We start from the raw sequence: 27,334 nt of genomic DNA on the forward strand, positions 1-27,334 counted from the left end.
AAAATATTCTAAGTTCAATTACATTAAAATTAAGAACTTTGGTTCATCAAAATGAACTGTAAGAGAGTGAAAAAGACATTCCATCAAATGGATGGCTCAATATACCAAGAAAGGACTTATATCTAGAATATATTAAGGACTCCTACAAATTAATAATAATAATAATAAAAGAGAGACAACACAGAAGAAAAATTATAATGGGCAAAAGACTTGATCAGACTTTGCACCAAAAAGGATACCCCAATGAGCATATAAGCACATTCATCAGGAATTTGCAAATTAAAACAAAAAATATGGTCCCTTGAGCACAGATCCTTTACCTTTTTAGTTAGGTTTATTCCCAGATATCTTATGGTTCTTGGTGCTATAGTAAATGGAATCAATTCTCTAATTTCCCTTTCCATATTTTCATTGTTAGTGTATAAGAAATCAACTGATTTCTGGATATTGGTTTTGTATCCTGCCACATTACTGAACTGCTGAATGAGTTCTAGTAGTTTGGAGGTGGAGTCCTTGGGTTTTCCACATAAAGTATCATGTCATCTGTGAAGAGAGAGAGTTTGACTTCTTCTTTGCCAATTTGAATACTTTTATTTCTCTTTGTTGTCTGATTGCTGTTGCTAGGACTTCTAGTACTATGTTGAAAAACAGTGGCAAGAATGGACATCCTTGTCATGTTCCTGTTCTCAAAGGGAGAGCTGTTAGCTTTTCTCCATTGAAATTGATAATCACTGTGGGCTTTTCATAGATAGATTTTATGAAGTTGAGGAATGTTCCCTCTATCCATATTCTTTGAATTGTTTTAATCAGGAATGGAAGCTGTATCTTGTCAAATGCTTTTTCTACATCACTTGAGAGACCCATGTGGTTCTTCTCTCTTATTAATTTGTTCTATCACATTGATTGATTTGCAAATGTTGAACCACCTTTGCATCCACCTGGTCATGGTGGATAATCTTTTTAATGTACTGTTGGATCCTATTAGCTAGGATCTTGTTGAGAATCCTGGCATCCTATGATCCTGCAATTGCACTACTGGGTATTTACCCCAAGGATAGAGATGTAGTGAAAAGAAAGGCCATCTGTACCCCATCTGTACCCCAATGTACACAGCAGCAATGGCCACAGTCGCCAAACTGTGGAAAGAGTCAAGATGCCCTTCAACAGACAAATGGATAAAGAAGATACACAATGGAGTATTATGCCTCCATCAGAAAGGATGGATACCCAACTTTTGTATCAACATGTATGGGACTGGAGGAGATTATGCTGAGAGAAATAAGTCAAGCAGAGAGAGTCAATTATCATATGGTTTTGCTTACTTGTGGAGCATAAGGAATAACATGGAGGACATTGGGAGATGGAGAGGAGAACTGAGTTGGGGGAAATCGGAGAGGGAGATGAACCATGAGAGACTGTGGACTTGAGAAACAAACTAAGGGTTCTGGAGGGGAAGAGGGTAGGGTGTGGGTGAGGCTGATGGTGGGTATTAAGGAGGGCATGTATTGCATGGAGCACTGGGTATGGTACATAAACAATGAATCATGGAATACTGAAAAAAAATTAATTTAATTTAAAAATGAAATTTTAAGAAAATATAAAAAAAGTGACCCTATCAATATCTACCAGAATAGCTAACATTTTTTAAAAAATGACAAAACCAAGTGTTAGCAAAAATGCAAAGCAACTGGAACCCCCATTCACTGCTGGTGGGAATGTAAATTGGTATCACTGTCTTGACAATATTTACTAAAGTTGAAAATACACCTATGGCCCAGCAATTTCACTCCTGGGTAAACCCCAAAGAAATCTAAATCTATGCCACAAAAGATGTGTACAAGATGGACCACAGTAATGCCATCCATAGTAGTGTTAAACTAGAAACAACCTAGGGGTGCCTGGGTGGCTCATTTGGTTAAGCACCTGACTTGTGATTTCAGCTCAGGTCATGATCTCATAGGTTGTGAGATTGAGCTCCACATCGGACTCTGCATTCAGTGAGGATTCTATCTGAGGATTTTCTCCCTCTGCCCTGACACCACTACTCCACTCTCTCTCAAATAAATAAATAAATCTTTTTTAAAAACCTAGAAACAGGGGCGCCTGGGTGGCTCAGTGGGTTAAAGCCTCTGCCTTTGGCTCAGGTCACGATCTCAGGGTCCTGGGATCAAGCCCCGCATGGGGCTCTCTGCTCAGCGGGGAGCCTGCTTCCCCCCCTCTGCCTGCCTCTCTACCTGCTTGTGATCTCTGTCTGTCAAATAAATAAAATCTTAAACAAAACAAAAAAAAACCTAGAAACAACTGAGAGATTATCAACAGAGTGAATAATCATTATTACATATTCCTACAGTGGAGCATTATAGACCAGATTTTCTCAACAGTGATGTAATTGACATTTTGGACCAGATCATTTTGTATGGCCAGTTCTGTGCATTGTAGGGTGTATAACAGCATCCTGGTCTTCTACAGCAGCACCTGTCTCTGTTATGATGACCAAAAATGTCTCCAGACACTATCAACTATCTCCTGGCAGAGATTGGGATGCAAAATTGCCTCCAGTTGAGAACCACAGTTATGGACTATTGAGCAAAGAAAACAAGGGAATTACCCCTCATGCAACAATGTGAATGAAGCTCATAAACATAACATTAAATGGGGGTATGTGGGTGGTGCAGTTGACCCTTGGTTTCAACTCAAGTTGTGATCTCAGCCCAGTGTCCCAATATGAGTTCAGCATGGAGTTTACTTGGGAATCTCTCTCCCTTTCCCTCTGCCCTCCTGATCATGTTCTCTCTCTTTCTCTAAAATACAATTAATAATATTTTTTTAAAAAATCCACATAGTATTAAAAGAAAGAAGCCAGGTGCCAAAGAGTACTACTGGATACTTCCTCTTATATAGAATTTAAAAAAAAAAAAAACAGTCATGTCTAATTCATAGCATTAGAAGTTAGGATGGTGGTTACCTTTGAGGAAGGATGAGGTCATGACCTGAACAGGCTAAAGAAGGATTTAGGGGCACCTGAGATGATTTGGTTTTGCTTTTGGTAGTAATTAAACGGGTAGGGCCAATTTTTGAAAATTTCATAAAGATGCCATTTTCTGGATGTTTATTTCAACGATAGGTCCATGTCACCAAAATAGAGCTCAATCTGAGAGCCACAGATACTTTAATCTAAATGGTTCTTACACAAACTTGCAGCTAAATTAGATGAGTCTCGAAACTCCTGAGAGACCCACATATCTACCATCCAAGATCTGGAGTTTTAAGTAGAAAACAGCCCTCCTGCCCATGGAAACCCAGCCAGGACACATGCTGCTCCAAGGCTGATTCCTGGGCAGAGCCAGACTTCCGGTTCTGTTTGCACAGGCCTGGGTTCTGTGGTAAATATGTTTGCACTGACATTTTCATGCTTTCAGTTTCCACTAATCTTCCTAAGATTGATAAAACTGAATAGCACCCCTTTGTCTCAGGAAGACATAAAACTATATTCATGAGAGGTCTGTTCACTAAGTATCTTTAGGATGGATTAAAATGATCCTGAGCTCTGGTTCTAAGAAAGCAGAGACCAGTAAATAAATGTACTATTGAAATAAGATTAGCGGTGAATGCTTAACCTACTTTGAGAACGACCTGTTTCTAGCGCGAAGTACCATTCATTCACATTCGTGTAATTAATGCACTAATTACAAACGCTTCTTATCTAATCATTTAAGCAGGCCTTGTGTGACCCATCCTTGCCTTCGTTTCTGTAGTAGACTAATTGCACTTTCCTAAAAGGCATACAACTTTATTTTAAAAACAATACCCTGTAATTTAGACCTTTTTACTAATTCAAGCCAGCCTCATCCTACATAAAAATCAACGGGGGCGAAAGGAAGTTGATGTCTAAATCTCCTTTTTTAAACCAAGAATGGCAAGCCGAGAGTATGGGGCTGCAAATGTTTACAGAAAGCAAATTTTCCCCCAGAAAAAGGAAAAGTTGTAATGCCATCGTTTAGCCAAATGAACAGCGGTTGTGTTAAATCGGCACCAAAGCAAATGATACATACAACAGTAATTAGCGAAGATTACACAGTAATTAAAATCACGATGATTATGTGAGTGAGAATAATTTATACAATAATTTCCATGCTCACATTGCAATATGGTACAAGTCCAATAGCAACAGCAGAGAGCCATGTTTGGTAATAAATTCAAATCACAGCATCACTAATTACGTGATGATAGATTGGTCATTGAAATTTAGGGATAAATAAAGTCTCTGACCAGGACACACACAATTTTATTTGGGCTTCCCAAGGCTACTCAATGGGACCTCAAACACTTGAATATATTTTTTCTTTTCTTACTGTCCTCTCTTTTCCTACTTTACCCACCTCCCAATCCTTCAACTCTGTATGCATAATTTTGTCCACTCCCATAATTCAATCTTCCCCTTGGTGGAAAACGTTTGCTTTGCTTATTTGTTTTTTATCTACTCATTATTATTCTGCTTCAGGTAATGTATCCCCTTATCCTTTGGGGAAACCCTTCCTCCCTCAGTGCTCCTGTGGTTTGGGTGGGAATAACTACATCTCCCAGAACTAGGTGAGAACACCAACTTGAGCCTAGGGTAAGAGACTCCTTTGTTCTCCTTATTCATTCTGACTGGTTCAGAACAGACATGTGACTCCCTTTGGGCCAATAAAAGTCAAGCTCAAGATTTTGGTGGAACTTTACTTTTGAACTCTGAATGGTACAGGCATGAGCTAGAAAATCTTGGCCGCCATCTTGCTCCCTTGCAAAAAAGTCAGTGTTGAGAAGAATAGGGCAGAGAGGTTGCTGAGGGATCAAATCCACAGGATCATTTTTGAATCCCTGGGTCCAATAATGCCGGGAGCTAGATCTACCTTTGGTTTCTAAGCTGCATGACATAATACTAGTTTTCATTTTGTACAAGCCCGGTTGAGTTGGGTTTTATGTCATCTATACCCCACCCCCCAGCAAATCCCAACATTACACAGAGAAGTCCTGGAATCTTCATAGATCCAGCCCAGACTTCAAAACCTCTGGATGATTCCACTTGAACATCCTCAAACACATCAGGTTCAACATATGTAACACTGTTCACTGACACTCCACTTTCACTGGCAAGGGATTCTTTGTTGTGCTCATGGTTTTCTGCTGCAAGTCTGGCTCACTTCCACAGTCTCTGGACATGGGATTATTAGAACCCAGACATAGGTTTCCCTAGTCCTGCCTGTCTGTCAGTATCCCTGCCTCCCAGAACAGCATCACCCAGTCTGGCCAGGAGGAAGGAAGGAGGGTGGAAGGGAACTCTTGCTTATTAAACCCCAAGTTCATATCAGGGATTCTACCAGCCACTGCTATAGCTATTATTTCTTCAATCCTGCAAAGGGGATATAAGCCTGGAAGAGGGGCTCTCAGGTGGCTAATAACTTGGGATTGGAAATAAGGTCCACCACACTGCAAAGTCCATTGTTCTCCCCTTACCTCTTTTGAAATGTGTCTTCAAGATCTCTGACTGATCTGGCTTAACACTCACCTCTGTCCTCAGCCTTTACTCTGGGGGAGCTGGGGCCCAGTCCTTGAGTATCTCCCACTATATTCCATCAATGCTGGAGAGAGTCGAACAGTCTGGTAAGTCCACCCATGGTGTTGATATCAGCATCATCCTTCAAACCACACTTGTGAGGGCCATCTAGCTTCTGTCCACTGTCATTCATTTGCTCCATGAATATTTACTGAGTATATGCTATGTGTCAGGCACTGTGCTAGGTGCTGAGGTACAAGAAGAAAAGGATAAGATTTATTTCCTTAAAAAACTCACAACCTCATGAGGGAGAAAGACACCGGAGCAGATAATCTCAGCATGATACAGTGAGCACTATGAGATCTAAAGGACTATGTAGTCACCTCCTGACCCAGCCAGGGCATCAGGGAAGCATCCTGAGGCAAGGAATCCATGAGCTGAGTCTTGGAGGATGAGTAAGAGTTAAGTGAAGAAACAGAAGGGTGTCCAGTCAGAGGGAATATCATGGACAAAAGATCAAGGAGGGGGAAGAGTGTAGTGGATGAGGGAGAGCTATAATCCATATGGGGAACCAAGTATGAAGAAGAGATAGAGGGAATGAGACCAGAAAGGCAGGCAAAAGCCACATCACGTAGGGCACTGTAAGCCTGCTAAGGTGCTTGAATTCCATCCTGTTCTATCCCGGAGGGCAGGGATCACCAAAGTTCTCCTGTAAAGGGAAGACGGCAATAATTTTGGGCCTAAAGGCCATCTGGTCTCCATTGCAACTATTCAGTTCTGCCTTAACAGTGCAGGAACAGTGAAAAATAATATGCAAAATCAAAAACAAAAACGTGGACATGGCTGGGTTCCAATAAAACTTTATTTATAAAAACAGGTCAAGGGCCAGATTTCACCTACAGGCAGGAGTCTGCTGACTCTTGAGGTGAGATGGGAAGCCACTGCAGCAAGATTTTTACTTTAAAGAGATCAGACGGGCTGAAGTGTAAAGGATGGATCGAGGGAGGATGGTATTGGAAACTCTTTGTCAGCATCTAAGACAGAAATGATGGCAGCCTGACTTACAGGTGTTGGCAGCGAGGATGGAAGCAGAGAGAGCCAAGAGTATTTGGGGGAGAGAAGAATAAGAAAGACCTGGGGATCTGTTGACTATGAGGATGAAGGAGAGGGGATGATAGTCTGAGAAGACCCAGTTTGGGTGGCTTTATGAATGATAGGACCTCCAAATGATACTGATAACACAGTGTGGACAGGAAGGCAGAAACTTCCTCCCAGATATGTCAAGTTAAGACACCAGGGAGAGGTCATCTCCTCAGTGCAGATAATTAGATACGATGTCTCCATTTAAAACCTGGGAGAGCTTAAGAGCTGGAGGTTTAGACTGGGGTTTGCCCATTTACAGTGGGGGATATAAAATCACATGGGGATCATCTGGGATCAGGTAGAGAGCAAAACAGCCAGGCGAGGGCATTACCCCATGACCCCCCACATTTGGGGGCTGGGAATGGGAAGGCAAAGATGAGAAGAGGTTTGAGGAGCCCCAAGGAGCAGAAACATCTACAAGGCTGAATGAACAGAGATGTGTTTGACACTTTGCCAACTTCTTAGTCCAGAGAAAGGCCAAGACCAGAGAACGTCCCCCCCATCTGTCCCTTCGGAAGCTGCTGACATGGTGAGGAAAGTTTCAATAAGTGATAGGGGCCAAGCTCTCGGTACAGACAGTGTGTATGGGACCCCATTTTGGAGAAGACTGACTCCAAAAGGGAGGAAAAGGAAGACCACAGTGGGGCTACAGGGTGAGGAAGATGTAGTGAAGGAGGGAAAGCCTGATGTACTCTGAAGACAAGAAGGAAGTGGGGGAGAGGCCCCCCACTTTCACACTTTTCTAGCAAGGGCAGAGGCAGGGAAGGTCAGGCACATGGTGGGGGCCAAGGTGAGTGGACCCGTCCCTGGACGGCCCTGGCACCACCTGCTGCCAGAGGTTAGGAGAGAATCTAAGCCAAGTGTGACTGCTACCACCAACCCCATAAACTTCTCTGGGGGCCACAAAGGTAATTTAGTGTCTCCATCTCCAGAAGCTCTTGCATTTATCAGCAGCAGCTGCATGGCTCCTGGACTGTAAATCATAAGGCTTCAGGTATATTTCTCTTGGGTTGACGGCCTCTTATAAATAATGCAGGGAATGCTTTTATTTTTTGGCAGAAGACTGCTTTCTCTCTCTCTTCTGTTAAAGTGACCTTCCTTTTCAGTCTAATTTGAAATGTCCAAGAGACTCATTTATTGAGCCCCATGAGGTGCCAGGTGGCATGGGGCTGGGGATACAGGAGTTCCATCCTCTTCTAAGCAGAAAGGACACAGGGACGATCTGGTAGCATCCAGCCAAGTTTAAAGTGCAAAAGCCCTTAGACCCACCAAATCACGCCCCCACGTGCATAAGAATGTGTGTGTGTGTGTGTGTGTGTGTGTGTGTGTGTGTGTCTGTCTGTCTGTCTGTCTGTTTTAAAGGCTTACAGGCTCAGAGTTAATACCAAGAAAATGCTGAAAGTGAAAGAAGACGACTTTAAAGAAATAAACAGTAGCATGACTTGAAGATCTTTTGCGGGACTGGAAAAGAATGAGACCAGCCTAGCCATACTGATAAAGAAAGATTGCTAGAATATACTGTAGAGGGAAAGAAGCACAGGGTAAGAATTTATGTGGCACATAAGGTACATCCTATGTGCATTGATATCTTTTAAAAGCCCACAAATACGTTCTATATTCTAGAATATATGTATTATACAACAAATGTACTACAGGTGCACTTATGTTTAAAAATCCACAGGAAAAAATGTGGAAGGGGGCATACCGAACTGGACAGTAGTAGATAACTTTAGGAAGGGAGCTGAGATTGGGGGCATGGTTAAGAGGATTTTAGCTTTAGGGGTACCTGAGTGACTCAGCCGGTTAAGCAACCAACTCTTGATTTCTGCTCACGTCATGATCTCAGGGTCGTCAGACTGAGTCCCCGTCAGACTCTGCTGGATGTGGAGCATGCTTGAGATTCTCTCTCTCCCTCTCTGGCCCTTACCCCTCCCCCACTTGCATGCGTGGGCACTCTCTCTCTCTCTAAAAAAAGATGGGATTTTAGTCTTTTCTGTTATATTTTAAGTTCTTGAAGGGAGGAAGAATTCATAGATGACTTGTGCAGTTAGAAAGAGCTAGAAGGCACCTGAGCTCTAAGCTCAGACTTTCCTATAAATTTGGGTAAGATACTTCCCTCTGCAGACCTCTGTGTTCTCCCCATCTGCATAATGAGCAAAGCGGGTCAGATAATCCCAGCAGTTCCTTCCCACTCAGAAGTTCTCAGATCTTAAAATTGTAAACATGTTCCAAGGACAGTGCTCAAAAATTTCAGGGCTTCCTGCCGTGGGATCTGGCGCTCAGTAGGCATCTTCTGGATCGATGCTGAGTGTTGAATGATAATCCTCATGCAGTTTTAATATTAAGAACAGTTGTTTTCCAGTAAAATTTGCAGGATAAATGTCAGAGAGCCATGGTAGTGCAGGAAATCCAAATATAGGCTTTGGAGGGATTTGAATTTGGGCTTGAAGCCTGGCTTTTCTTACCTGCTGTGGGACACTGATCAGTTACCGACCCTCCATGAGTCACAGTCCATGCTGAGATGTGACCTCAACCGGGCTCCACACTCAGGGACCCAATGTAGGGCTTCTTCTCACGACCCTGAGATCATGACCTGAGCCAAAATCAGGTCAGATGCTTTACTGACTGAGCCACCCAGGTGCCTCCTCAACAGACATTTATTGAGCACCAACTGAATGCCAATCCCTGGCAGGCAGACCAAAAGAAAACAAACAAGGAGCTTATGATCCCTCCTTGCCTGCTGCCCCATCACTGTACTTGGTGCAGGCACCACTGCTCTGAGGTGTACTGGGCCAAGCCTGAGGACTTGGAAAAGGTATAGGGAAGGAAAGGGGGCTAGGCTCTGGGCTGCCTGCGGGTGCCGAGGACAGACTCTGCCCAAGGCACAGCTATAGCAGTAAGGTAAGGCTGTGGGCTTTCGATCCCTCTTCTGTCACATGGGGGTAATGTCCATCTCCTGGGGTTCCTCTGGACATCAAGTAGATACCAACACTAACAAAGCGAATTTTCTTGAACTTGTTCTAGGTGCCGGGGCTGCTGAGCGATGACACCTTTGTGCATCATCTCATTAACCTGACAACAACCCAGGCTTATTCACAAAGAAACATGGATAGAAACGTTAAGAAATCTCTCCCCAAATCTCGCTGCTGTAAGGGAGGCAAGGGAGGGGAGAAGTCCACCTGCTGTGAGCTCAGCCCATGTACCCAACCCCCCCCCCAGACTCCCATCTCCCACTCAAATGGGTGACGAACAACTTAGAGCACAACCGGAAGGCTAAGGATCCTTATCATGCATGCTACTGCAGGCATGCCCCAGAGACATTCAGGCTCCATTCCAGACCACCACGATAAAATATCTCAAAAAAGCGACTCAAATTCAATTCTGGGCTTTCCGGGGCACATAAAGTTCTGTTTTCACTATCCTGTCGTCTATTAAATGTGCAATAGCTTTGTCTTATTAAAAAAGCATAATTAAGTACGTACCTTAGTGAAAAGATACTTTGTTGCTAATAATGCTAACTAACATCTGAGCTTTGAGCGGGTCATCTTGTTTTTGCTGGTGGAAGGTCTTGCCTCCAGGCTGATGGCTGCTGACGAATCAGGGGGTGGCTGCTGAAAGTTGGGGAAGGCTGTGGCAGTTAAAATAAGACAACACAACTTTTGCCATGTCAATGGACTCTCTCTTTCATAAAGGATTTCTTTGTAGCAGGTGATGGTGTTGGATAGCATGCTACCCATAGCGAAACTTATTTCAAGATTGGAGTTTGTCCTCTCAAGCCCCACCGCTGCCTTATTGATGGTGTGTGTGGAACATTCTGAATGCTTTGTCATCATGTCAACACTCTTCCAGGATCCTCACCAGGAGCACTTCCCATCTCCAGACACCACCTTCTTTGCTCATCCATGAGACGCAAATCCTCATTGCTTTGAGCTTTCTCAAGAGTTCTGATCCCATCTTCAGGCTCCACATCTAATTCTAGTTCTCTTGCTTTTTCTACCCCATCTGCAGTTACTTCCTCCACTGAGGTCTCGAACCCCTCCAAGACCTCCAAAAAGGTTGGAATCAACCTCTTCCATACTCCTATTAACATTGCTGTTTTCACCTCTCCCATGAACCAGGAATGTCCTTAGAGTTATCTAGAATGGTGAACCCCTTCCAGAAGGTTTCCAAAGGTGTACTTTGCCCAGACCCATCAGAGGACACATTATCTATGGAAGCTCTAGCCTTTCAAAAGTATTTCTTAAATAATAAGACCTGAGAGATGAAATGACTCCTTGGCCCACAGGCTGCAGGAATGGATGTTGTGCTAGTAAGCATGAAAACAACATTAATCCCGTACATCTCCACTCTATCCGAGCTCCTGGGTGACCAGGTGCACTGCCAGTGAGCAGTGGTACTCTGAAAGGCATCTCTTTTTTTTTTCTGAGCAGCAGGTCTCAACGGTGGGCCCAAGATATTCAGTAAACTGTGTTATAAACAGAGATGCTGTCATCTAGGGCTTTGCTGTTCCATTTACAGAGTGCAGGTGGAATAGATGCAGCATCATTCTTCAGGGCCTTAGGGTTTGCAGAAAAGGCAGTGGCTTCCAGTTAGAGGCCCCAGCTGCATTAGCCTCTTATAAGAGAGTCAGCCCATGTTTTGCAGCTTGGAAGCCAGGCACTGACTTCTCCTCGCTAGCTACCAAAGTCCTCCATGGCATCTTCCTCAGATAGGATGCTCTTACACCAACACTGAAAATCCGTTGTTAAGTATAGCCACCTTCATGGATGATCTGAGCTGGAGCTTCTGGAGAACTTGCTGCAGCTTCTACATGAGCACCTGCTGCTGCCCTTTGTGCTTCTGTGTTATGGAGATGGCATCTTTCCTTAAACCTCGTGAACCAACCTTGGCTACCTTCAGACGCTCCTTCTGCAGCCCCTCACCTCTCTCAGCCTTCAGAGAATGGAAGGGAGTCAGGGCCTTGCTCTGGGTTTTGTTTCAGCTTCAGGGAGTGTTGTGCCATGTTTGATCTTCCATCCAGACCACGCAGCTTTCTCCAGATCAGCAAGAAGGCTGTTTATTTTTTTTATCAGTCATCTGTTCCCTAGAGTCATGCTTGTCATTTCCTTCAAGATCTCTTCCTTTGTGTCCAGCATATGCCCAAGTGTTTGGCACAAGAGGCCCAGCTTTTAGTTCTCTTGGAACTTAGGACGTGCCTTCCTCACTACGCTGAATCATTTCTAGCTTTTGATTTAAAGTGAGAGTCATGTGATTTTCCCATTCCCTTGGACACTTAGAGGCCCCCGTAGGGTTATTAATGGGCCTAATTTCGATGTTGTTATGTCTCAGAGAATAGGGAGGCCCGAGGAGAGGGAGAGAGATGAGAAGAACGGCTGGTCAGCAGAGCAATCAGAACACACATTTACTGATTAAGTTTGCCATCTTATACGGACATGTTATCCATGGTGCCCCAGAATAATTACAACAGTAACATCAAAGATCATTGATCACAGATCATCATAGCAAATATAATAGTAAGGAGAAAGTTTGAAATTGTGCAAGAATTACTAAATGTGACACAGAGAGACAGAGCAAATGCTGTTGGATAAATGACACTGAATGACTCAACAAACCTCTGGTTTGTAAGAAATGTGATATCTGACCATGCAATACCATGAACACAATACAGTGAGGTATGTTTGTCCAACTGTTAATCACAAAACTCAAATATTGTGTTAATGATCATTCCTATCCGGTTACAGCCACCCCCAGTGCTGTTTCTGTTGCCTTCTACACTGGCTGATGGGGAAAAACAGGGGTATGTATTTATCAGGAGAGAAAAAGTCCTCATCCTTTGGGGTTCACGGTGGAGATGGCCCTTTCTCCATACAGGCCTTTGTTTTTAATTAAGAGCAGTAATCAGATAATCTTGCTTTAATTAACTCCCCAGATGCAGCCCCACTCTTAGAGCCTCTGATATTTTCAACGTCAAATTTTTCAGCCTAAGATTATCTGCAGGCATGCGTCAGACATTTGCCATTTGCTGAATATGCCCAAAAGGTTAGTGTGAACTTCCACCCCCTTCTTTTTGTAGAGACGGTACCCCCACCTCCTTCAGAGCAAACACATTTCAAGTCAGGAAGGGGTTGTCTGCATTTGTTCCTTGAGTCTGGGACTTTTCTTTCTACTTTATCACATTGGTTCTCCCGTTATCACAAAAGCAGTGTACATTTCATCTTAATTACGCATCTGCTTAATCCATAATTTCTGATTTATGGCCATTAGCTCCTAATTACAAGAGGGCCGCCCTTGAAAAGGAAAACCAAATGAGCTGAGAGAAACGAAGCTGGCAGAAAAACAAGAGCGAAGATGGATTTAAGTCCTAAACTAAGAGTGACTCCCAAGGCCCGGTTGTCAGAGGAACCTATTGTTGGCAATCCTACAGATCTGCAAGAGTTTTATCTCAGGCCGTAACTGGATCCATCTCCCTCTGTGGTGGGGAGAATATAAAACCTTGACATTCAGAACAAAACTAAAATCTCTGAGGGAGAAATCATCCAGCCTAACTGTCTCGATACTGATTTGCCATTAAAAAAAAAACTCCAAAATGCAGAAATGCTTAAATGAATAGGTTTACAAAAGAAAACTTTAAATCCAGAACAATCTATAAATTGTAGACAAGTAAGACTTGCTTTAGATAGAAGGCAACTATAATAAATCCACAGTTATTTTTAAAAATGTTCACCACAGGGGCGCCTGGGTGGCTCAGTGGGTTAAGCCACTGCCTTCGGCTCAGGTCATGATCTCAGGGTCCTGGATCGAGCCCCGCATCAGGCTCTCTGCTCAGCAGGGGGCCTGCTTCCTCCTCTCTCTCTGCTGCCTCTCTGCCTATTTGTGATCTCTCTCTGTCAAATAAATAAATAAAATATTTAAAAAAAAAAAAATGTTCACCACATGCTATTTAAAAATCATCCGGAGAGCCATCTTTAGGGAGGGGGGCATCAGATCTCCACCATTTCAACAGTTTAGAGCAGTAAACAGAATTATATTTCCTATTGCCCAGATAAGGAAACGAAGGCTCGGAGAAGATAACCAACCTGCCTAAAGCTGAAGGAAACGAAGGCTCGGAGAAGATAACCAACCTGCCTAAAGCTGTTCAGCTAAAAAGTGGCAGGATCATAGCTCACACTGTCCATGGCCATGCTTCTCCTTGCCTTAGCTGGAGAAGATGGAAGTCATGAAAAACGACCTTCAAAGTATGAGATTCTTCAAGCTACTGGCCATCCAGAGGCAGCAGGGACATACTCTTACCTGGAGCTGAGGATGGGGCTGCTGCTGGCTGACTGTCGAGAGGGAGTCCTCATGGTATCTGTGCCCAGGGACAGAGTACAACTCAACCAGGACTGCAGACTGCCCTCTGGCTGGGAGCTGAGGACAGAGACGTTATCTCTGGAACCAGAAGACAGGATGCCGTCATCACGATGACAACCACAGTAACAGCAATAACTAGATAGTCACCACTAAGCTTCAGCCAGGCATGTGCTAAGTGCTGTATATGCAAGAACTTCATCAGTGCTCAGAGTACCATCCCTGAGAGATGGGAGCCAGTGCTGTCCCCATTACATAGGTGAGAGTAATGGGATTCGAGGAGACCAACTTGGTTCTTGCCAAGGTTACCCACTTAGCCAGTGATGAAGGTGGAATGCAAACCCTGGTCTCTGTGATTCCAGTGCCCATGATGCTAACTGCTGCTCCTCTTTGGGGAGGTAAATACTCTGATACAGATGTTGAGACAACTCTGATTTTAGAGTAAAATTTGGCATTGAATTTTACACCAAATGATATGTCCATGGAATATGTCAAGGGTTAACTCTCTGCCTGCCCTAACCAGAATATCTTTGTAGACAGAGACTTTACTTTTATGTTCCCTAATTCTGAAATGTATATATATATAATGTATATCATTATCTTTACCTATACCACTATTTGTGTCTGTCTATAAATTCATTTGCTTGTTTATGGAACACTCTATGCAGGGCACCAGGGGAAGGAGCTGTAAACATGAACCCAACATTGACCCTGTCCTCAAGACTCCATCTTAGCAGAGTACACACCTATAGAAATAAGCATATAATAAAGGTGAAAATTATCAATACAACATAGAGGGACACAAAGGAGGAGGATAAGGAAGGAGCATTGTTTTAATCCTTGGAGACATAAGGGAAGGCATTAAGTAATGATAGTTGAGTCACAATTTGTCTGGGTTGAGTCTTGACCATGAAGGACCTGGAGAAAGGAATTTGAGCTGGAAGGAACAGCATACACATAGATAAGGAGGTTGGAAAGGGACAGGGCATGGATGATATGGAAAGAAGGAGTCCCAGATAGAGAGGGAAGTAAGGATCAGATATGTGTGGGTCTCAAATGCCAATCTATAAAGTCTATTCTGAGGCAATAAGGAGCCATTGAAGGTATTTGAGGGGGATGGTGGTAGGATATGTCATGGGCTCCTCTCTGTCTAAAACAAGTTGCACCATTCAATAACATGTCCCCAGTGCCATATGTTATGACCATGGAGTCTGAGCTATCATGGGCATTGCCAGTAATTCTCCAAGTGAGCATGGATGTTCCCTCTGCACACTGGACACAGAGAGCCAGGGGCTGGTTCTTGACTTCAATGTTAACTGTTCAGTTCTCCTCAGGGTTAACTTACATCTCTTTTCTGTTGCTGCTACAGTCCACTGCTGTCTGGACACTAGAAGGAGACACAAAAAAAGAGCCTGTCATTCTTGAGCTGCCAGGGGAAGAATGTGGCCTTTGGTGTCAGACCAACTTGGGTTTGAGTCCCACTTCCAACCTTTGCTGCTGTGTGATCTCAGGCAAGTCACTCACCTTCTCTGACCCTCTATATTCCTTCGTAAAATGTGTTTAGGAATGGGGCTGAGTGGTGGAGTGCATGCTTCCTGTGAAGTGAGATAACCCCTATCAAGATCTCAGCATGGTTCTTGACAAATAAATAGTGTTGCTTAAAAGGCAACAACCATTATCTCTGCTCTTGCTTTAGGACAACCCGTACTGCTATTATTAACAGCATCATTACTGTCAACTGCAGTGTGTTTGCCTTATGTTCTTTGTGAGTGCTAGCGAATCAGACAAGAGGGCAGGAGTCCAGCTTTCCAGGGCTTTCTGGGAAACTCTGAGACTAATTACACGAGTAGCTATTCTGGAGGGAATGTCCCTTCATTCAACAAATACGCTTTCCACAAGATCTCATCTAACCATCCCGCCTAGGTCCATTTAGGGAACAGGGAAACTGGCTCCCTTGTTCAAGGTCACACAGCATTGAATCCCAGGTCTGTAAGAGCTATTAACTTCATGCTCTTAACCAGAAGGTGGATGCCCAGTGTGCAAGGGTAGGCGCCAAACCATGACCTCAGATGCCTCAGATACCTCAGACCTCATTTGAATCCTAGGTTCACAGGCCAGGGCCTCCCAAATTTATTCTTTATGTGGAATCTGGAGAATTCCTTCCTTAGAAAACGTGATCGCTTTTCCAAGGGATGTACCTGTGTCTCCTTGGTCCCTACCCTCAAGAACCGGTCAGTCTCGGGGCTTCTATTCACAACTCTCTGGCCCCACCAGGACTGCAAGAGGCCCTTACGAACCAAGAGCATGTCTTATTCATCCCTTTGGCCCCAGGGCTCAGGCCAGACCAGATTTTCTCTCAGATAATGCTTTGAGAATTCAATGACCTTCAGCCATGGGCCAAATCCAACTGACAGATGTCTTTATAAATAAAGTTTTATTAAAACACAGCCATAGTGACTCATTTCCATTTTGCCCATGACTGCTTTTGCTCTACAGTAGCAGTGTAGTTGCAAGAAAGATCACAGGGCCCCCAAAAAATAACATACCACTTGGCCTTTTTTTTTTTTTAATTTTTAAAAGATTTTATTTATTTATTTGACAGAGAGAGATCACAAGTAGGTGGAGAGGCAGACAGAGAAAGGAGGAAGCAGGCTTCCTGCTGAGCAGAGAGCCCGATGTGGGGCTTGATCCCAGGACCCTGGGATCATGACCTGAGCTGAAGGCAGAGGCTTAAACCCACTGAGCCACCCAGGTGCCCCCCACTTAGCCTTTTAAAGAAAAGTTTGCTGTGTCCTCTCCAGTGTCACAAAAGCGGCTTTTTTGAATGACCCTAGGAGAGGAAGAATAACGACCCCCAGAGAAGTCAATATCCTAATCCTCGATCCCAAGATTGTTAGGTTCCTGTAGCTGACTTTGTTGATGGAAGGGTTATAAGTCAAGGTGTGTTAGTATTCTTTACCAACTGGAAAAGGGAAGGAAATTCATCCCTAGAGTCTTTAGAAGGAGGACAGCCCTTCTGAAACCTTGATTAGCCCAGGGAGATCAGATCCTCCTTAGGCTTCTAATCAACAGAACCATAAGGTAATAAAATCTGTGTTGGTTTAAGACACTAAGTTTGTGACAATTTGCTATGGCACCCCCTCCCAAAAAGGCAATAGGACAAATGTGTCTTTGATGAGTGACCTTGAATCTTCTCAGGGACCTATGTGCCAAGTGTTGATGCGATGTTTAACCAACTTAAAAACACCACTTCATGAATTGAAACCATCCATGGGAGTAGGACCAAACTCTGATCCTGCTGGAGACCTGGGTCTTTCTGTGGCTCTGCTGGGTGGGAGATGTAGACAGAATAAGAGACGAAGAGAAAAGACAACCAAATCCTAGAGGCCTCTCTGGGTGGCCCAGCCTCTCCTCCTTCCCTGCCTGGGATCTCAGTCTCCCCATCTGTGAATTAAAAGAGTTTGGGCCAATGAGCTAAGGCCTCGTCCAGCTTGGAAAGAGAGCACTTGTCATTAAGGGAGGAGTCCTGGGGCTTATTTCTAAGGATATATTTTTTTAAGATTTTATTTATTTATTTGACAGACAGAGATCACAGGCAGAGAGGTACGCAGAGAGAGGAAGGGGGAAGCAGGCTTTCTGCCGAGCAGAGAGCTGGATTTGGGGCTCCATCCCAGGACCCTGAGATCATGACCTGAGCTGAAGGCAGAGGCTTAACCCACTGAGCCACCCAAACGCCCCTCTAAGGATATTTTATAGGACTATGGAACTTCCACTTCTGCTTCTCTGAATGCACACTGACTCAAATTTTAGCTCAATACCTGAGAGTTCACGGTATCATCTAGACCTCAAGCCTGGACGCCCCCCTCCCTTGAACTACTTGAGCACAGACCCCAGGCTAAGGACCACTGGTTCCAGCTGACCAGAAAAGCTAAGGATGTCTTTAGCTAAGGAAGCTAAGGACAAGACAGAGAGGTTCAGTGAATAGGGTTCGATCTTCTAGAATGTTGATTGAAAAAAAAAAAAAAATGAAGACACCTGTGGCCCAAGTCATTGCATTGTAAACGGTGTGTCTTGATAGAGAGGCTTAGTTATACCCAGAATAAGTTTTCTTGTAGCTATAGGCTGGGAGAATGAGCAAAGGCTGGTGACAGTAGAGGTGGGATTTGGGCATGTTGTGTGTGTGTGTGTGGGGGGGGGTTCTTCAAGCCCATTTCCCACCCCAGGATTCCGGGACTCTGGATTAAAAGAGGCTGTGCTCACAGCTCCCTAGTAGGTGTCCAGGAAACCTAACCTCTCCACAATACTAAAGCAGCTGCCTTGAGCTCTGCAGTAGCGAAGCTCTTTTTGACATACTTCATTTGACTGAACAACAATCTTTAATGCAATTCAGCCCAGAAAAGTCTTTATGGGAGAAGATCACTAATCAAAGCACATGCTGGTGTTAATTTGTGACCCGCTAGTCACCCTGGCTGATTCCATACGTGTGAGCCCCATGGCTGAAGTCAGAATTTAAATTTATCCCCTTCTGAAAGGGCTCTCCCTTCACCCCAGAATAAAGACGCATTCACTTTGAGATGTCTTCTCTCTGCTCCTTCCCGCCCACTTCCTGCTGTCCACTTTGCTATGTGCCCCGGAGGCTGATCTCTATGGGCCACATCCATGGGGCCACCCCTTGGGTATGGCCAGTAGGGAATTAGGATAGCCACTGGAGGGGAGGAAGGAAGAGAGGAACCTAGAGTATTTATTCTACCTACTGCTTCTCCTGGCGTTGGCTCTAGCCCTCAATCAAAAGCCAGAGCTCCCCCTGCCCAACAGCCCTTGCTGGAAGTTCCCAGAATGGCTATGAGCCCCTGAGTGCTGTACCATGTTTGATGCCTCCCTACACAGGGCCCATATCTTTGCAAATAGTCCCTTTATTAGACCCCCTCCTTTGGGACGTGTCTGGGGTTCCTGCCAGACTCTGACTATTGCAATAGCTAATCTCAGAGCTGGTTTCTGCCTTCACAGAAAGCACTGGGTTTTCTGAGCCTATATATATATATTTTTTCTGAGTATATATATATATATATATATATATATATATATATGTATGTATTTTTTTTTAAATGAGAAACAAGCAGGCAGCAGGTGTGACCCATCACTGCTGTATCAACGACGATTATACCCTTTATCACCATGTGGGGAAAAAAAATGGTGAAGAATCTAAAGAAGCAATCTTGTAAGAGCATAAGATTATCAGCAATCCTTGTAAGTGCCTTCCAAGCCCGTGACTCTGGAAGAGAACCAGCCATGAGAAATAAAAAGATATCAGTATAAATGCTTCTTGAAAATAATCCTACACTTCTATAGACATTTTAATCTGTGTACCGGTTGCTTTTGCCTGTGAACCCATGTCACCGAATTTTCACAGAACTGCTGAGGTTAAAGTCAAGGTCTGCTGGGCGTTCTGCTTGTCAGCTTCTGATCTATTACCATCCAGGCTGAGGGCGGTGTCTGGCCCAAACCCCATACTACCCACCATCTTAGAAGGTCTCAACAAAACAGAGTATGTTTAAAATAAAGATGCTGGGTTGAGGAGGGTTTCTGGAAACCACATCACACCTTATAAAATGCAGAAGGCACTTAACAGCTTTCCCTGTGGTGGTCTACAGCTTGGAGGTAGGGGGAGGGGAAAGGCATTCAGGCAGAAACAGGAGTTTTGTTTGGCGTGATCCTAAGACTCACTGAACCAGATGGGTAGAAATCCCCACCAGAGTGACTTCACAAGTCACAGATTATTATTGGTCCTGGTAGACACAGGAGTTTGTGCACCATGGTCTACAGAGGCCTTGTGTTCTGGGAGGCCTTACAGGGGGCTTCCAAGGGGTTAGGGAGAGAGCCTGAGTAGGGAGGCCTGAGCTTGAACCTTCATCTCTGTACTCCATGCTAAGCTAGAATTTTCTATAAGAGTTTATGCTGATGTAAAAAAAAAAGGGGGGGAGGGTTCCACTTAAGAGGGAATTTGAAATCCACTGACCCTTTTACCCTATGAAGAAAGAGTCTCTGGGCTGTGAGCTCCATGTTTGCCTATTTCTTACTTTTACCTCCTGTCTTAACAGGGAAGGTAAAGGGCTGCCTGGGTGGCTTAGTTGGTTAAGCATCTGCCTTCAGCTCAGGTCATGATCTTGGAGTCCCAGGATCGAGCCCTGCATTGGGCTCTCTGCTCGGTGGGGAGCCTGCTTCTCCCTCACCCCACTTATGCTCTCTCTCTCAAATAAATAAATAAAATCTTTAAAAACAAAACATGGAAGGTGAATACGGATGGCAATGACAAAGACTTTAATGTGTTGATTGGACTGGCAGAGGCCCAGGAAGGGCAGATGACCTGGTCCAGATCTTGTCGGTGGTAGAGCCAGGACAGAACCCTTCCTCCTGACCTATTGGTGGTTCTTTCTCTCACCTTTGGTCCATGTGGTTTTCAAAGAACTTGTGCCAGGCATTGGTGGACAGGGGCTTGCTGATAGGCAAAGTAATTAATTAGATGTCTTCTGTCGTATTCTTTTGGCATGAATCCTTGTCAGACAATTCCTGTCTAAATGCACACATAGCCTGGGAAGTAACAAAAGAAGGCACTGGCTCCCAGCCACAGTGACAGGCACACATGCACCTGTGTGACAGGCCAGTTACTTGGCAAAGAACAAAGACCTTGACAAGAGAAAGGGGGAAGAAGGAGTACCTGGGACATAACAGCAGAGCCTGCGCATTGGAAGTGTGGGAGGTGAAGTTGGCCTGGAGGACATCATGGCCCCAACACTTGCTGGGTGAACCCAAGCCAGCTCCTCAACTTCTCTGAGTCTAGCATCCTTGTCCATAAAATAGGTACCAACCTCAAAAGTTGTGAGAACCATGTCTGGTGCACAGCCTTGCACCAAGTCAGTCCTCAGCAGAGAATATCTCTCATCCCAATAACCATCATTTCCCATAAGGCACGAGCAGATAAACTAGGTTGGAGCCCTGACTCCCCGTGAACCCTATTAGCTGGGTATCCAGGCCTCCTAAGCTAGAAGGACACTTGGAAAGCCAGATGGTTTCTAGGATGTCATTTAAACGTGAGCTATCTGTGTTGTCATTGCAAATGGTGTATCAACCTTCTCAGAATGACAGAAAGATGCTTTAAGCTGTTCCCCCAGGCCTTGGGCATACTTATTACTCAGACAGGGGAGCTCAGAGAGTGCAAATTAGAAGGTAAAGGAGTTTTAGGAAAAGTAATGTGAGCAGTTCCAAAGCCTGCCCTCCTAGGTAGCAGGAAGCTTTAGAGTCCGGCCAGAGTCTAGGCCCACTGATAAATAAATCAACTCAGAATGATGCCCTCAGTGGCAGCGGCCACCTTTGGTGAGACCCACATCTTTCTCCTTATCCTACTGCAGCCTAATTTTATCCCAGTTAAAAGGATGTATGTTGAGAAACATACAGCTTATATGCAACACAACAACAAAAGACACCTTTCCAGAGCATTCGATTCTGACCGGGCCAGCTGGAATTGATGCACTCTCAGCTGACCTAGGAGTCAGAGGTCGTCCGTTGACTTCTTCACACACCACCCCCCTGCACCCCAAACCCCCAGAAAGATGACGGGCAGAGCAGTGCAGACCCTGAGCCAGGAAGAGACAAGGCTTTCAGTTGATGCATCCCTCCCTCCATGAGTAATGAGCGTGCTCCGGGCCCCAGGGGACCAGCTTAAAGGATTTCCCCATTAATCTGAGAGGGTTGATGCCATGATCTAAGGCATAGCACAGAGCCCGAGTGCAGGATGGCACATGTTTAAATTCCACCACACGGGCCACCTGGCTTTCTGAGCACGTAACCGTGTTTCCAGCCTGGAAGGCCTGTTACGCTCGGATCTAATTCCCAACATGGGGAAATGTGACTTTTAATAATTTGAACAAGTCTCTTAAAAAACCTTACCTCCAGCAGAAATACCACACACACACTCTCTCTTGCTCTCCCCTCAGGGTGGGTGCGAGTCCTAATTGAGAGCTCAGTTTGGAGAGGTACCTCACCGAATCCCTCGGGCTCCCATCCAACCCACAGACATCCCCCAGATGACGAGACAATTAAGCAGAAGTACAGGCAGAGCGGGATGGGGAAGAGGACAGGCTCCTACCAGGGATAGGAGTTGGGGCTCTGCTTTGGACGGTGCCTCCCTGCAGCCCAGCAAGGCATGGATTGCCTTTTATTGCTGAGAATCAGTTTAACTGCAGTGCAATTAAATTCTCTGAGACTTCTTTGTGGGCAATTCTCCCCCCGTCACCCCCCTATTCTCATGCTACGGGGGAAATCTCAGCTCTGCATCTCTTTTAAATCCAAGTTAGAGGGCAGAGAGTCAGGACAAAGTCCTCCTGAGACAGAAAATTGTGAAAATGCAGACAGGAAGCTGGGGTTCAGGTGTTCAGAGGGTATTCCCAGGGACCCGGGGTCTGGAGCTCAGAAAAGCTGGATGGGTATGAACAAGAGGAAAAAGGTAAAGGTACCTCCTATCAAGGTGAAGGTGAGGGCAGGGTCCCTTTAAGGCTCAAGAGGGGCCCCTATAAGCTGAGACCAGAGTGATGCCTGTGACCCTCCATGACCTCACCCCTGGGATTTCACTCCCCAGGCAAGAAGATGATCCCTGCTTCTGCCACACCTTCTGTTCAGCATCTACCCACACCTCCAAGCATGGGTCCTCTGCCTCTTTCCTATTTTGTTATTTTGATAGCTTCCATTTATTTCATTAATAACGTTCATGTATTAGAAAAACAATCTGAACACCCCAAAATCAAAGAATCCAGTAAAAGGTGGGCAGAAGATACAAACAGACATTTCTCCAAAGAAGACATACCAAGGGCCAACAGACACATGAAAAGATGCTCAACATCCCTCATCATCAGGAAATGCGTATCAAGACCTCAATTAGCTCTCACCTCATACCTGTCACAATGGCTAAAACCAAAAGGACAAGAAACAACAAGTGTTGGCGAGAATGTGGAGAAAAGGGAACCCTCGTGCATTATTGGGATAGCCACTGTAGAAAATGGTAGGGAGGGTCCTCAAAAAATTAAAAATAGAAATATCTTATAATCCAGTAATCTCACTACTGAGTACTTACCGAAAGAATATGAAAATATTAATTCAAAGGCATACATGCAACCCTTTGTTCATGGCAGCATTATCTATGATAGTCAAATTTTAGAAGGAACTCAAGTTTCCATCAATAGACAATGGATAAAAAAACTGTTATACACATGTATACACACACACACACACAGGAATATTACTCAGCCATCAAAAAGGATGAAATCTTGCCATTTGCAATGACATGGATGGAGCTAGAGAGTATTATGCTAAGTGGAATTAGTCAATCAGAGAAAGACAAACACTGTATGATTTCACTCCTATGCGAAATTGAAAAAAAAGATGACGCCCAAATGTGCAAAGGGAAAAAAGAAAAGAGAAAGGTAAGCCAAGAAACTGACCCTTACCTCTAGAGAATGAACTGATGGCTGCCAGAGGGGAGGTGGGCAGGGGTGGAGGGATAAGTGTAATAGGGATTAAGAGTACACTTATGCTGACAAGCACTGAATAATGTATAGAATCATTCAATCACTGTATTGTACACTGGAAATTAATAGAGTCCTGTATGTAACTATACTGAAATTAAAATAAAAACTTGAAAAAAAAGAAAGAAAGAAAAGCTGGGCGCCTGGGTGGCTCAGTCAGTTAAGCGTCTGACTCTTGGTGTCAGCTCACATCATGATCTCAGGGTTGTGGGATCGAGCCCCATATCAGGCTCTGTGCTGAGCATGGAGCCTCCTTGTTTATCTCTCTCCCACCCCCAACTTGTGCTTGCTCTCTTAAAAAAAAAAAAAAGTGGGGGGGGGGAGAAAAATAATCTCTGGCTGTAAGTAAAAATGGTTCCAAAGTTTTGCTCATTGGTTAAAAAAACAAAAACAAAAATTAGTATATACAACCATTAATTCTCACTATAATTAATGTGATAGTATTAATGTCTTTATTGGAAAAGTCAACCCCAGCATCGAGAGGGTAATATTGACGAGGGTTTGTAATTATAGGCGCGAGTTCTGCCAGGACACTAATAAGGCCGCAGGGAGGTGGTGAACGGGACATCCTCAATGTAATCCTGAGTCAGGAAGCAGGGGCAACACCAGTAGTGGCTGTTTCACCCAAATTTGGTGGCCATGCAAATTAGCAGGGCATGGTGGTGATACTTTGTGCATGGAAGCTATTTTTGCACAAACTGAGATTTCTCAAATGAAGCCCTTTACTTAGAGGCAAGGACGTGGAGAGCCCCCTGGGTCTCCATCGGACTGATTCTGAGCATGAACATCATTACGGAAAAGTCCAAGGTTACACATCTCTGAGCCGTTTATGACCAGCCTGGAACCGCATCAAGGAAAGGACATGTTCACATTCTAAAATCAGGTGTGTAAAGTCCCTAACTTAGGGGCACCTGGGTGGCTCAGTCCGTTAAGCGACTGACTCTGGCTTCAGCTCAGGTAGTGATCTTGGGGTCATGAGATCGAGCTCCCCAGTGGGCTCAACCCTTAGCACAGAGTCTGCTTAGGACTCGCTCTTTCCTTCTCCCCCTGCCCCTTCACCCTGCTCTCTCTCTCTAAAATAAATAAATCACCTTAAAGAAATAATAAGATAAAGTCTATAACTTCAGTAGCAATGCCTTCCATCAGTATTAGAATGTTGATGTGTTTCCTTCCGGGGCTTTTTTTCCTTGACCAGGCATGGTCAGCTCAATCCGTTCTTCCTGCTGGCTAACCCATAGCTGACTTACACCACTGTTTTCCTCACCGCCCATCTCCCGCCTACACCTCTCAGCAGCTTGCCCCTGCTTCACCCTATTAAGGGGATGCAACAGGCAAAGGTCTAGGGTAGGATACTCAGCAGTCCTGGGTTCTCACCTGGTACACGATGCTAATTTGCTGTGTGACCTTCAACCTCTCTCAGGGTCCTCAAGGAAGTGGAGAGAATTGCATTCATGGTCTGATATTGGAATTGTCCTGGCTACAACAGGAATCATCCCGCACAGAGACAAAGACCAAGAGGGAGCAGTGGCCAATGCAGTCCATGCAGGTGTGTGTAGAGAGGAAGGCACATCTGAAGGTTAGGCTAAGATACCTTATTTCTTACCAAAGCAATGCAAATAAAATGTCTTTTCTTGCTGCCCAGACTTTGTGGCAAAGGCTGGGATATGGGGCAGAGAAGCTGCAGCCAGCCAGACAGCTGTGGTTTCCAGAGAAGTAACATGCCAACATTACAAAAGCAGCTCTGGGGAATAGGATGCTATGGGTCACCTGCAGGGGCTGGACAGCCCAGGCCAATGTGCCCATCTGAGACACCTCGAACTCCCTCCAGGTAAGCAGCCCACCCATGGCCTGTGGCAGCTCGAGATTTGAGATGAGATGGTTGAAAGCAACCTGTCTTCTGGGAAAGGAGAGAAACCCTGACACTGTATTTGAGTGGTCTGGCCCATTACCAGCTGTCTCATTTTTGCGTCTTTGAATCAGCAGCTGCCTCTGTGAAGAGATGCCCCTTACGTGCACAAACACCACTTACACTCTGATGGCCCATGTGCACTCTTGGCACTGTTCTAAGTGGTGTCCATCTGGCACCTCATTTGACCCTCACTGACAACCTTATGAGGAAGGCAGTGGGTTCAGCACATGAAAGGTCAATCTGTGCATCTAAGGTAGTCAAAATAAAGCCACTTGAGTGGTTGGTCCAAAGTATTATGTCCATTTTGCATGTGAAATAATGCACTTGGCCCCCAGAGGTTACCTCTCCGTGTCACTGTCGCTGGACGCCACCTCCTCTAAGGCTGCCTGCAGGTCAGCAATCCGCCGGATGGACGTCTCCAGGTCTGTCTGGAGGGTCTGTCTCACTGCTGTGAGCTCCTCCACATACTTCTCCTGGAGACAGAGACCACAAGCACATGTTGGCCTTGGACAAGAACCCATGCACTGGCCAGAGCTTCTGGGGAAGAAGACACACCCTGAGCTACACTTCATGTTCACTGAGCACCTAGTACGTAACGGACAGCCCCTCTCTATACAGATGGGCTTATGGACCCTCAGACAGATGCTTTTAATTTTATAGAGGACATGGATGTTTTGGGGGGCCATGGTGGCATGACCCACAGACAGAGGCAGCAAGGGCAACAATGGGCAAGCCAGAGGGGCTCCTCCCAGAGCAAGCAGACACCACTGCCATTTACAAAATACTCTTTGTGCCTGGCACTGTGTCAAGCATCTTACCCTGATTACCTCCCTCACTGCTCAAAAGTCTGGCAGATGGGTTACTAGTCTTGTTCCCATTTTGCAGATGGGAAACTGAGGCCCAGGGAAGCATGGCACTCCAGCTTGGTGCCCCTGACTGGTGCCTCAGAGGGTTCATCCTTCTCCTCTCTGATCCTGCCTTAATTGGATTCTGTGCAGACTCTGGAAAACCTCTGATTTCCATTTGCAGCCTATGTCATCCACCACTACCATTTATCACAATGATCATCAACTAAGGATGATTCTGCCAGCCCCCTCACTCCCTAGCCCAGGAGACCCTGAGCAATGCCTAGAGACATTTTTGTTGTCACAGTTTGTCGGGGGTTGGGGGCAGTGTGCTACTGGCATGAGCAGGTAGAAACAGGGACGTTGTCTGACACCTGACAAGGCACGAGACAACCCCTTCCACCAGGAATGGCCTCATCCAAATGTCCATCGTGCCCAGTCTGAGAAACCTTGGGTTAAACCTACAGGGGATCACTCAAAAGGCAGAGTAAGATCTCTCCCAGAGGATGCAGGGAGAAGCTGAAAGCGCCTCATCATCTAACAACGGGGAATGGGGGATCACAGCATGTCTCTTTGATGCCATTAGGCACACATTAACATTTGAAATAAGGATTGTGGCAGCATAGAATGCTTCTGCGGAATAATGTTAAGCAAACGGAATAGCACAGGGAATATCATACCCCCATCTATCTGCAAATAACACACATACAATCGGAAAAACACTTTGGAAGCTGGTGATACTTAAAGATGAGGAAGAAGAGAGGGATTATAGTCAAAATTTTTCTTTTAAGCCATTCTAATTATGTAAGGATTACTTGTTGACTCTTGTTTTATTTTTGTTATTTTTTTTAAAGTGGTCTCCAGGCTCAGCATGGAACCAGCATGGGGCTTGAATTCAGGACCCTGAGATTAAGACCTGGGCTAAGATTGAAAGTTGGACTCCGAACTGACTGAGCCACCCAGGCACCCCTGTTGATTG

The 27,334-nt window shown here is 44.9% G+C and overlaps 1 protein-coding gene across 1 annotated transcript in view; it reads right to left on the reverse strand.

The window, feature by feature from the left end:
• The window catches only part of MYO18B (myosin XVIIIB), a 250,379-nt gene that overhangs the window by 13,874 nt on the left and 209,171 nt on the right, over positions 1–27,334 (reverse strand). The window contains exons 40-42 of the mRNA XM_082698791.1: positions 25,853–25,983; positions 15,372–15,413; positions 13,970–14,107 (exon numbers count right to left, since the gene is read on the reverse strand). Of these exons, the coding sequence (XP_082554917.1) occupies positions 13,970–14,107; positions 15,372–15,413; positions 25,853–25,983 (311 nt within the window). The remainder of the gene's footprint in view (positions 1–13,969; positions 14,108–15,371; positions 15,414–25,852; positions 25,984–27,334) is intronic.

The sequence above is a fragment of the Mustela nivalis genome (assembly GCF_964662115.1).
Source record: "Mustela nivalis genome assembly, chromosome: 14".
NCBI lineage: Eukaryota > Metazoa > Chordata > Mammalia > Carnivora > Mustelidae > Mustela > Mustela nivalis.